Genomic DNA, 12,809 nt, shown 5'->3' with positions numbered 1-12,809 from the left:
TAAAGTATGTAAAACCAAACCTTTGGAGTTAAAGGTTGAAAGTTCACAGATGATAAAAAATTTGTTAACAAGCAAGTTTCCTATTTTTAGTCTTATAATTATTTAAAAAAGAAATCAGAGATAAAATAAACTAAGTTTTTTTTATAAAAAATAATCAAATAAGTTTTAGAGAATAGCTGTTGACTGATAATATTTTTATATAACTTTAACTGATTTTGTATCGTTATGATCTCTTAAAGTACACTCATTGAAAACATTATTTGAATACTTGAAATGTTACAAAGACTTTATTGAAATAGATTCTTAGCAGTCTTAGATTATATTCCAATCATCTGAGATACTGATGTTAAAATCTGATTTAAATTAAAAAATTAAAAAAATCTACGTTATCGAAAGCCTTTTCTAGGTCTATAAACGCCAAGTATGTTGGTTTGTTTTTCTTTAATCTTCCTTCTACTATTAATCTGAGGCCTAAAATTGCTTCCCTTGTCCCTATACTTTTCCTGAAACCAAATTGGTCTTCTCCTCTCCACTCTTCTTCCACTCTCCTCTCAATTCTTCTGTATAAAATTCTAGTTAAGATTTTTGATGCATGACTAGTTAAACTAATTGTTCTATATTCTTCACATTTATCTGCCCCTGCTTTCTTTGGTATCATAACTATAACACTTTTTTTGAAGTCTGACGGAAATTCCCCTTTTTCATAAATATTACACACCAGTTTGTATAATCTATCAATCGCTTCCTCACCTGCACTGCGCAGTAATTCTACAGGTATTCCGTCTATTCCAGGAGCCTTTCTGCCATTTAAATCTTTTAATGCTCTCTTAAATTCAGATCTCAGTATTGTTTCTCCCATTTCATCCTCCTCAACTTCCTCTTCTTCCTCCTCTATAAAACCATTTTCTAATTCATTTCCTCCGTATAACTCTTCAATATATTCCACCCATCTATCGACTTTACCTTTCGTATTATATATTGGTGTACCATCTTTGTTTAACACATTATTAGATTTTAATTTATGTACCCCAAAATTTTCCTTAACTTTCCTGTATGCTCCGTTTATTTTACCAATGTTCATTTCTCTTTCCACTTCTGAACACTTTTCTTTAATCCACTCTTCTTTCGCCAGTTTGCACTTCCTATTTATAGCATTTCTTAATTGCCGATAGTTCCTTTTACTTTCTTCATCATTAGCATTCTTATATTTTCTACGTTCATCCATCAGCTGCAATATATCGTCTGAAACCCAAGGTTTTCTACCAGTTCTCTTTATTCCGCCTAAGTTTGCTTCTGCTGATTTAAGAATTTCCTTTTTAACATTCTCCCATTCTTCTTCTACATTTTCTACCTTATCTTTTTTACTCAGACCTCTTGCGATGTCCTCCTCAAAAATCTTCTTTACCTCCTCTTCCTCAAGCTTCTCTAAATTCCACCGATTCATCTGACAACTTTTCTTCAGGTTTTTAAACCCCAATCTACATTTCATTATCACCAAATTATGGTCGCTATCAATGTCTGCTCCAGGGTAAGTTTTGCAGTCAACGAGTTGATTTCTAAATCTTTGCTTAACCATGATATAATCTATCTGATACCTTGCAGTATCGCCTGGCTTTTTCCAAGTGTATATTCTTCTATTATGATTTTTAAATTGGGTGTTGGCAATTACTAAATTATACTTCGTGCAAAACTCTATAAGTCGGTCCCATCTTTCATTCCTTCTGCCCAGCCCGTATTCACCCACTATATTTCCTTCCTTGCCTTTTCCAATGCTTGCATTCCAATCTCCAACTATTATTAAATTTTCATCTCCTTTTACGTGTTTAATTGCTTCATCAATCTCTTCGTATACACACTCTACCTCATCATCATCATGGGCGCTTGTAGGCATATAAACGTTAACAATCGTTGTCGGTTTAGATTTTGATTTTATCCTTATTACAATGATTCTATCGCTATGCGTTTTGAAATACTCCACTCTCCTCCCTATCTTCTTGTTCATCACGAAACCTACTCCTGCCTGCCCATTATTTGACGCTGAGTTAATTACTCTAAAATCACCTGACCAAAAGTCGCCTTCCTCTTCCCACCGAACCTCACTAATTCCTACTATATCCACATTCACCCTATCCATTTCCCTTTTTAAATTTTCTAGCCTACCAACCTTTGTTAAGCTTCTAACATTCCACGCTTCGACTCGTAGAATGTTATTTTTTAATTTTCTGGTGACCCCTTCCTTAGTAGTCCCCACCCGGAGATCCGAACGGGGGACTATTTTACCTCCGGAATATTTTACCAAGGAAGGCGCCTCCATTATTGCTATGTGAAAATGCAGAGAGCCACATTTTCTTGGAAAAAAAGCAGCTGTAGTTTTCCATTGCTTTCAGCTGCGCAGTACTCAGAGGACTGAGTGATGTTGATACAGCCGTTTAAGTCATTGTGACTCACGCCCCTAACAACTACTGAAAGAGCTGCTGCCCTCTTTCAGGAATCATTCCTTAGTCTGGCTCTCAACAGATACCTCTCCGATATGGTTGCACCTTCGGTCCAGCTACTCTGTATCCCTGAGCACTCAAGCCCCCTCACCAACGGCAAGGTCTCATGATTCATAGAGGAGGTTGAAATAGTACTACAATAAATATTACTTGCTGTACATATCTTATTATTAACAAAATTTTTTTATTATATTTCAGATGACTAAAGTCCTTGAAGAAACTTCATGTAAAAGTGAGAGGATTAAAACTATTGAAAAAAAACTTAAAGAATTCTGCGTTATTATTGAAATGGTTGGTTTTGGACCTGTAAATAATACACCAACTAAAAGCCCATCTAAGGAAAAATTTAATGTCACCAGTCGAGCTCAGTTTAGAGAGGTAGGTGAAAATATTTAGCTATGAAATATTTTTTTACCAAAAAAAAAAGATATGAAATAGTGAGATGTTATGTTTAAATTTTTCAGCGTTTGGAAAAAATGTCTCAAAGTAATAAACCAAAAAATGAATATGAAGCCACAAGAGGAGAATTTCTGAACTATTTAAAGGATGAAGTATTTGATAAGACATTGGTTCCTATTACTTCAGTACCATTACATGAAGTTATTTTATTTGATGATATCTCTTCCATTAAGTCACGTATCATAGGAACACCAAGAGCTGCTGTTCACACTGCTCTCAACAATCCACACCATTACTTACAGGTAAATAAACATATGAATTTTTAAACAATAGAATATTAAATACTAATTCACCCTTAATTACATTTTGGTAGAAATTATTTTTACCCCAAACTTCTTTTTAAGTCAATTAAAAGTTTTACTATGACTTGTGTGTAATTCAGAAAACTATTCAGTATGGTTGCAAGCAGAGTATTAACTGATATAATATGAGTACATTTAGATTAGTTAATGACAACCTAAATTTAATCAAGGTTGGTTGATCACAGTATTCTTTTGCAGTTTTCATTTAAAAATGTTAAAAACTTTTCAAATTAAAAAAACTATTCTTGTAAATACTAACTTTTATAATTGATTTAGTAATAAATTGGTTTCAGTAATAAAACTTAAAAAAATTAAGGACATTAATTCATTAAAATATTTATATTGTTTGTATGCTTATAAGACAATATTTAATGGTTTCTTTCTATTTCTGTATTGAGCAATATATTTTACTTCTATTGCAGTAGATAAAATTCCACTAATTTCTTTGTAGTGGTGATATTTTTCTTGCCATCAGAAGATTATTTTTCCTAATAATATTATTTTTGATCATGGGATAAAAGTTAAAATAATGTGTTTAACATTAGTTTACAATAATAAAAGCAGCTGTCATGTTATCAGGTTTTTTTTGCCAATCCTGAGAATGTTGCATGGGTAATTATCCCATGGTATTCCCAAGGTAATATTTGCCTTCAATGAGGTTGATTGTAAAATCTTAAATAGTAAAATATATGATTATTTTAAATATATTATATTTCAGTTCTATTTTGAAATGCCAGTCCAGTAATCCAAAATAAGTTTTTATTCTATTATTTTATAAAAATAGGCCTACCTCTATTTCCAATTAAAATTTCATATTCTACAATTCGTATTATTGTTTGATGAATTCCAATCTGTCAATTATAAGAAATTCTAAGCTTTGTTCTTATGACCACTACTACTTTCTTGTTCGCTTATTGTCTAACCTTCAGAGACCAGTGCTTCTTTCATTTAATATTTATCATCAACTTTCTTCATCCTCCATGTACCTGAATACAGAAAGATAAATTGCAGTTCTTGAGATAGTTGTGTTTAATTAGTATTCTGCCTAAGAGTCCCTTTACATCTCTACATAGCCTTTTGTACTTTCAGTGATTTCAGAGTTGCTGTTTGTAGCTATTGTTTTCATTAGTTGTTTAATCAACTTTTCATCTGTATTAAAAATGTTTTCTTTAGATGAAAAAAATTAATGTAATTCATGACTTAGAAATGAGTATTAAACAAGTTGAGTCTGCAAATAATTTAATTTATTTTTTCCATCTGTAGGGATGATATGGAAAAACGGGGAAAAAACTATTAACAGAAGTTTTTAATGAAAACAGTACCATCAAAAAGATTTTTAGACTAGAATTCAATCAAATTGATCAAGCAGTTTTACATTGGTTTTGGCAAACAAGGAGTTCAAATATAGTTAATAACCCATTAATAAAAACAAAAGCTGAATTCTTCATAAAAAATTTAGGGTTCTGAATTTTAAAGGTTCTGATGGTTGGCTGGGAAAATTGAAGCATTAGTATTTCATTTGGAAAAGTAAGTGATGAAACTAATGTGGTTGATTAAATCTTACAAAACTACATGGAATTCAATAAGTTGTAGTTTTATGGAAGACAACATATTCTTTGTTGATGAAACAGGAATATTTTAAAAATTGCTTTCAGCTAAAAATTTAAAAATGTAAAGGTAAAAATGTATTAGCAGAAAAATGTCAGAATATTAAAAAACTTTTGTAGTGTGTTCCAAAATGTCAGCAGTGAAAAAGCATGAATTATTAGTACTCAGTAAATCAAAGTATCCAAGATGTTTCAAAGTCTTGAAAATCCATCACTAAACTATCAAAGTTACAAGTTTGCATGGATGAATTCTGAAATTTTTGAAAAAGAAATTTGTTTATGTAATGATGCATTAAAATAGGTTGATCAGAAAACTGTTATTAATAGATAATTGTATGAGACATATTGATATCACTGAATTAAAAACATTAAATTTGTGTTTTTTTCGGCCAATAAAAGTGTTTTACAACCAATGGACCACTGTATCGTGAAATGTATAAAAGATTACTATCAAAAGAAAAAGTTGATAATTGAAGACTTATCTCGGAAAAATTAACTTACATGTTGCAGTGTGAAAGCATTGGAAATTGTTAATTACAGTAACAATAAAGATTCATTTTGACATGCTGATTTTATTCTAAACCTAAAATGAACAATACTTATGCTGAAGCCATTCCACTAAGTTTTTGAAGAATATTCTCTTCAGGAACCAGATTTGAATCTTTATATAAGAGTTGATGACAGTCTACCTATTTCAGCAGCTTCTGCCAATGGAACTGTCATCAAAAGCATTCTCTTGCAGAATAAAGAAGAGGAAGTGAAGAAGTTGGTTAAAATAAACCAGATATATTACCACTATCAAATAAGCAAGCGTTAGGTGCTTTTCAGCTAATTTCCATGTACCATATGTTATTATTAATAATGACAAGTCATAAATACACCAAAATAAAATTGAAGATGTGTTCTGTAAATAAAAACAGTTAAAAATGACTAATCTATGTTCAGGTGACTTCAGTTTTCTTGAAGTACTACGTACTTATATATTTAAAACATATTATATTTAAAAACATATTTAACATAAACATATATATTTAAAACATATTTTAAAACTGTATTTTAGTTGCACAATAGAAAATTTTATTCAAGTACTTTTAATTAAAATTCTAAAATATTTATGAAGTGTGTCAAAATTCATTAGTTTTTAAAGTTCATATTTAAATCTCTATATAACAAGAATCTTGTATAATAGCAAAAACTGTTGGTTTCTTCAGTGCTGTTGTAACATGATTTCATTATTTATTAAATTGATAAACATAATTTCTTTTTAATAGAAATCCTGGTAATAAAAATTTATTCAGTATAATCAGTTTATCAGCTAGCTATCTATGATTGCTAACCATTTTGCAGTTAAAAAATGTAATTAAAATTAAATTCTAATAAATATTTGTTGCAGAGTTATATGAAATTGAATTTGATAAACAGTTCATGGTTGAATTCTTGTTTAGACTGCAAATATTCTTAGAATTACAGCTAATTCACAAAGAGAAGATTTCACTTTGGAGGATTTTTTATGTAACTATTAAACACTGTTGGTATACAGTTGTAAAGTAATTGTTTATTACTGATAGAATGTAAGCAGTTTTCAAAATGATTACATAAATAAAGCAACTATTTCACTTATTTCAATTGGATTATTATCAAATCATGGTTAGAAAAATTTGTTATAGTTTCTGGAACATCAAAAAAAATTTTTTTTTTTATAAATTCATGAAAAAACAAATGCTGATAGAAATAAATAAGTTAAAAAAAAAATATTCTACTCTTATGATTTTCAACAAAAGTGCATTATTTAACTATTGCAAAACACATGTCAGAAAGAAAGTACATTTAAAAAAACAGTTACACGGGATTTGCGTATATATATCTGAGATACGCAGGAGTTTAACAAGAGGCAGCATCATTCATGTTGAGCTTGATTTGAGGTTTATGAATTTAAAGATTTGAGGCTAACATTAATTTATGTTCATACTTTTTACAAGTTGAAGATGTAGGTTTGAATTTGGATCAAAATATTAGATCCGAATTTCGAAATATTTTTTTAAATATGCACGACCTAAAGTTTACTGTTTTCATGGTTCAAAAAAGTAGTTACAAAACAGTATTCAGAACTAAAAGCAGGATTAAATATAATCCCTTAAGTCAGCTTATAAGAAAGATAGCGATCCGACTATTTTTCTTATTAGCTTACTGTCTAAATCTTGAGCAAGCTGTAGATATTAGTACAAGTCGAGTTAGAAATATGAGGTGTGTGAGAAAAGTAATGAGACTGACTTTTTACTTAACAAATTTTTTTTTTTTCAAACAACAATATTATCTCCTTCAAAGTAGTTCCCTTGGGCAGCTATACACCGGCGGAGTCGTTGTTCCCACTGCTGGTAGCAGCGCTGGAAGGCTTCAACTGTTAGAGCTTTTAATTGGTTGGTCACAGTCTTTTGAATGTTCTCCAGAGTTCCAAAATGACGTCCTTTTAAGACACGTTTCAATTTTGGGAAAGGAAAAAGTCACAAGGACTCAAATCAGGTGAATAGGGGGATTGAGGAACCGTAGGAATGCGTTTTGAGGTCAAAAATTCCCTGATGGAAATGGCCGTGTGACACAGGGCATTGTCACGATGAAGCATCCACTTGTCTGCAATGTCTGGTCTCACACGAATCACTTTTCCTGAGCCTTTCAAGGACACCTTTGTAAAACACTTGGTTGACAGTTTGTCCTGGAAGAACAAATTATGCACGACACCCCTACAGTCAAAAAAGCAAATCAGCATGGTTTTGATCTTTGATTTGCTCATTTGACATTTTTTTCGGTCGAGGAGATGATGGAATGTGCCACTCTACGCTTTGCCGCTTTGTTTCAGGATCATACTCAAATATCCAGGATTCATCACCTTTGTTCACACGATTGAAGAATTCTTAGTCATTGTCAATCCTCTCAAGAAGATCAACGCACACATTTCTTCGATTGTCCTTCTGTTCTATTGTGAGGTTTTTCGACATCAATTCTGCACAAACCTTTCGCATCTCCAAATCGTCTGTCAAAATTTGATGTATGGTGAAAGTGTTTAAATTTAACTGTTCACTCATCATCCTTATTGGTAAATGATGGTCTGATCTCACAAGAACCCTCACGTGCTGAACATTTTCGTCAGATTTTGAAGTTGAAGGTCTCCCTGAGCGAGGTTGATCTTCAACGTGTTCTCGGCCTTCCAAAATTGATTTGTGCCAGCGGAAAACTTGTGCTCTTGGTAAGCAATGTTCCCCATAGACCTATTTCAACTTTTCAAAGGTCACACTCATGGGTTCCCCTAGTTTAACACAAAACTTGATTGCACAACGTTGCTCTAAACTCCGATGCTCCATTTTCATAACACATAACAAAAACACAACTTCACTGATGGTGCTGTCAAAAATAATGTGTTGGCTGAACGGAATTGAAACTCGTACTGAGCATGTGGAAAGGATGAACAAACCGGTCTAGCACAGAACTGTAGACACAGAGTGGCTAGATCACTCGCAGTGTTACCAATCTCATTACTTTTCTCACATACCTCGTATAATATACTAGCTCCGTGTTACAGCTTTGCCTGTGCTACATGGTTACTTGTGTTTCCTGTAGCGGTCAATCTTTTTATTTTATATTTTTTAGTCAAGTAACCGGAGGCACATGCAGCCAGTCATACATACAATAACATTGGCAGTGGCTATGTTGATTGAGTCACAGCACTGTATACCCATCAAAAATATCGCACCCATTAAAAAAAATAGGAATTAAAAAATATTTAACTGAAGAGTATTTGCAAGCCAAAAGCTGCTGATATCTCGTTTACTATTATCAGGATTGGGGAAATTTACAATCATTGTTCAAAGTCTTTTTACCTTTCTTCATTACTTTTCAAGGTTGAATTTTAAAAATCGATATTTAAAAAATAGGAGAAATTGGAGATGTATCTAATTTATTTATTTATTGGTTAATCTTATTTTACTGTTAATCTTTTTAAAAAATGTAACTGCCTTAAGCATCTTGTTTTCTTATAAGTTGTCACCCTCAGCATATCTATATATGATGATTTTCAGTCATTAAATATGCAAATAAATTAAATTAAGTAATTGTTTTATATAAATATGCAATAGATGTAAAACGTACGAGATTATTAATCAATGAAATCTTTGTTATCATTATGGTCAGTCCAAATTGATTCAGACAGCTGAGTTCTTTTCTGTAATTGTTGATTTTAATTTTCAGTTCTTTATTTTTAAGTGAAATAAAACTACCTTTAATTTCCTTTCAGTGTGACTGTTGTAAATTAACAAACGACGGAGAAATTTTATCTACAATGCCAGATATTTGTATCGCATATAAACTACATTTAGAGAGTGGATCTCTCATTAATATGTTCGACTGGCTTCAGGTTAGTTAATTAATTAGTACTTTACTAGCAGTAACATTCTGAAACTGAAATATTACTTTCGATTCCATTGCATGCAGTATCCTTTTCTTTGTTGCATATATTAGTTATTTTTATTTTTAATGCTTCCACCATGATGGAAAGATAAATAAAATAAAATAGTCATACCCGGTAATAAATTTTTGTGAAAGCATATTTTGTTTAAAGTTTTCTTGAGATTGTTATCACATCATAATCTTATTTATTACTTATAGATATAGTTCATTATAATCTATTTTAAAATCTCCAGTAATTCTCAAATTAAATTTATTAAGGGCTTCATATTTCAGTCAGTATTGTAGTATTGTCAGTTATGAATAAAAAATATTTTTAACAGAATAGTAATGTATGTATTTTTTTTCTATTTATCGAATAATAACATATTCATAACTATTTTTTGAAGATTAGAAATTGATTTCAGAACAGTATTTCAGTTTTTTCATCAGCTTGTTATTAATCATACTCATCTTGAAGTGGTTAGATAACTTGTTTAGTGCCTGGTCAAATAGAATATTTTTTTGTTTACATTAAACTAATTTTTTAATTACATCTATAATAAAGGAGAATGGTAACTAGACCATGTCTTCATGGACAAACACTGCCACAAGGAGATCTACAACGTAAAAATGCTTGTCTGAGTAAACACTGGCTCAGATCACTATGTAGTCAAAATTAAAATTACTCCCCAAAGAAATCAACAAAACCAAGACCCTAAAACTAAAAGAAAAATGGACACTACCCAACTAACCAAGAATGAAAATAACCAAAAAATATATAACCATGGATTAACTCGAAGATCGAGTCAACAATCTTAAACAAATCGCAGAAGAATTAGTTCCTATAAAATTCAGTAAAAACATCAATGGCTGAACAACGAATGTGACGAAACAGTAGAGAAAAGACATCAAGCATGGCTATTTCACCAATCCCAGAAATCAGAAACACTCTTCCAAAATCTAGTAATCTAGTTAATATCTAGTAATTCCAGTATCTAGTAAAAAAAGAAACCACCTGAACCCTAAAGTGAATAAAAAGACAGCACCATAAAGACAATGAAGTCAATAGAAGAAGAATTCAGTAAAACACAATTGAGTGACTACTACAAAACCTTAAAAAATCAGCCCAAAAATACAAACCCCCAATCCTGTAATAAAGAATGAAAGCGGTAAACTGGTTGTAACAATAAATACAATGTAGAAATCCTAGTTAAATATTTGAATGAACTCCTAAATTGTGAAGAACCAACAGAACTCCTAATAGCAACACCACCAGAAAACATCAATTTTCCCACAATAGAATAAGTCTGCTATGCACTGGGTGAGATGAAGAATTTACAAAGCAGCGGGAGAAGATCAGACTTTTGTAGAGATCTGGAAACATGCAGGAAAAATCAACAAAAATTGCTCTTCATCGACAGCTTGTCAACATCCAGATTAAAGAAGAACCACCAGAACACTGGACAACAGCCCTCATCTGTCTGCTACACAAAAAAGGGGGCAATTACTGGGGATTTTCACTCCTAGACACAGTATACAAAATTATTTAAAAAATCATCCTTAACAATATCAGTTTACATTTCAAGAAAGAAACAGGAGCATATCAGGGAGGTTTCAGATCCTGGAGGAGCTGTCCAGACCAGATCATGAGTCTCAAGCTAATAATGGATTACAACAGGAAAATAAACAGAGGCGTGGTAATAACATTTGTAAATTTCAAGAAAGCTTATGACTGCATCCAAAGAGCATCCCTACTAAAAATTCTAAGACAGCTTGGACTGTGTACCAAATTAATAAACACATAAAACTGACCCTAAATTGAAGGTAAAATTCAGAGACAAGCTCTCTGAACCATTTGAGATCAAAACAAAACTGCTCCAAGGTGATGGGTCTCATTGCTATTATTCAACTGCGCTCTAGAAATGGTAATGAGGGAATGGCTCAAAAAATGGCCCCAAAACTAAAAATAGGTAGAAAAATCAAAACAAACTGTCTTGGTTTCACTGACGACTTGGCATTGCTAGCAAATGACATCGATGAAGCTAAATCACAGATATTAGAACTTCAAAACATTGCAAATAAAATTGGCCTCAATATATCATTCAAAAAGACAGAGATTTGTTTATAATCTGAATACACATAAACTGTAATAAAGTCAAAATAGTAACCCAATTTAAATACCTTGGAGAAATAATAAACAATCCATACAAAAAGAAAAAAAAAATTCAATCCAAACAAGAAACAAACTAGCTAAAACTAAAAAATTAACCTGGTACACTTACAATGAAATATGCCTATAAGGAAATGCAAAAATTAGAAACTACAATACAATTTAACACCAGAAGCCACTTAGGCAGCAGAAACACCAAATGAACAATCAAAGACAGACAGACTCCAGAAGAGGAATTGGAAGAACCTGCATCAGTAAAAATTACCAGAAAGATGGACAGTGGTGGATTGTGTCCAACAAAGTCGTGTACAAGAACTTAGAACCCATTACTGATACCATGTGTAAAAGGAGACTAGGACTCATTGGATATATCATGAATATACAAAATTCAAGACTTCTGAAACAGCTAGTACAGCACAATCTCGACTCAAAAAATACCAAGACAGGATGCAGATGGATCAGAGAAATATGAGAGGATCTGAAGGAAATTGGCCTTACACCAGAGGACACCACAATTAAAATAAAATAAATAAGAAAATCAAGAATAAAAACACTCGCTTCACTCTCACAACATGAACATTTTTAGCACTAGAAAGGGCACAAAGATCGAAAAGTATGAAGAAGTACTGGGAGGACTGCAAGGCCCAAACAGTCCCATCAAAGAGAATTGGATAATAAACTGACTAAATTGATCCTATGCGGTCATAAAAGGTAATAAAAATAAACTAATTTTTTTCAAACGTATTGTGTTTGTATATTCAAGCGTATTGAGTTGATGTTTATTTTGCAAATTTTTTGTGTAATTATATTATCTTTTAAATTCGTCTCTTTCATAATAAATTAGCTGAAAATCTGACAATTATTATAAACAAATTTAATTTTAAAATCATATTGTCACATGATTGTGAGATTTTTATGAGGAGAATGTGATTTAGAAAAAAGGAAATTGAACCTTAATTTCTGTATAACTTAATTTTAAATTGTTATGATTACCATCTTTATGGTAAATATTTTTATGATATTACAAATATTTCACTTAAGTAAAATATTCTGTTTATGACTATGATGTTTTGTAAAAAGTACTTAAGAGATGTATGTAGTATAAGGGCACCAGTTGAGAGTTGCTTTCAGATTGTGCAACTGTCACTTGTAATCCTGAATATCACCTGTATATTTCATTGGACTTTACAAGCTGATATGCAACAATTTATTTGGCTTATTAAAGAATGTAAAAAGTGAAACATTTCACTTCTCACTTTCTTTAATAAACCTGGCCAGAAACACTTGTTATCTTAAGAATGGCTATTTTTAGGAGTGATATATGACTTACAACATGTCC

General features: G+C 31.5%; 1 protein-coding gene across 4 annotated transcripts in view; it reads left to right on the top strand.

The window, feature by feature from the left end:
- The window catches only part of Orc3 (origin recognition complex subunit 3), a 62,555-nt gene that overhangs the window by 37,134 nt on the left and 12,612 nt on the right, over nucleotides 1–12,809 (top strand). For all 4 annotated transcript variants that reach the window (XM_075371090.1, XM_075371089.1, XM_075371088.1 and 1 more), the window contains 3 exons: nucleotides 2,694–2,873; nucleotides 2,960–3,196; nucleotides 9,149–9,268. In XM_075371090.1, the coding sequence (XP_075227205.1) occupies nucleotides 2,694–2,873; nucleotides 2,960–3,196; nucleotides 9,149–9,268 (537 nt within the window). The remainder of the gene's footprint in view (nucleotides 1–2,693; nucleotides 2,874–2,959; nucleotides 3,197–9,148; nucleotides 9,269–12,809) is intronic.

The sequence above is a fragment of the Lycorma delicatula genome, chromosome 7, assembly GCF_047948215.1.
Source record: "Lycorma delicatula isolate Av1 chromosome 7, ASM4794821v1, whole genome shotgun sequence".
Lineage (NCBI taxonomy): Eukaryota > Metazoa > Arthropoda > Insecta > Hemiptera > Fulgoridae > Lycorma > Lycorma delicatula.
The sequence above is the reverse complement of the archived record's forward strand: the minus strand, read 5'-3'. Positions and strand labels throughout refer to the sequence as shown.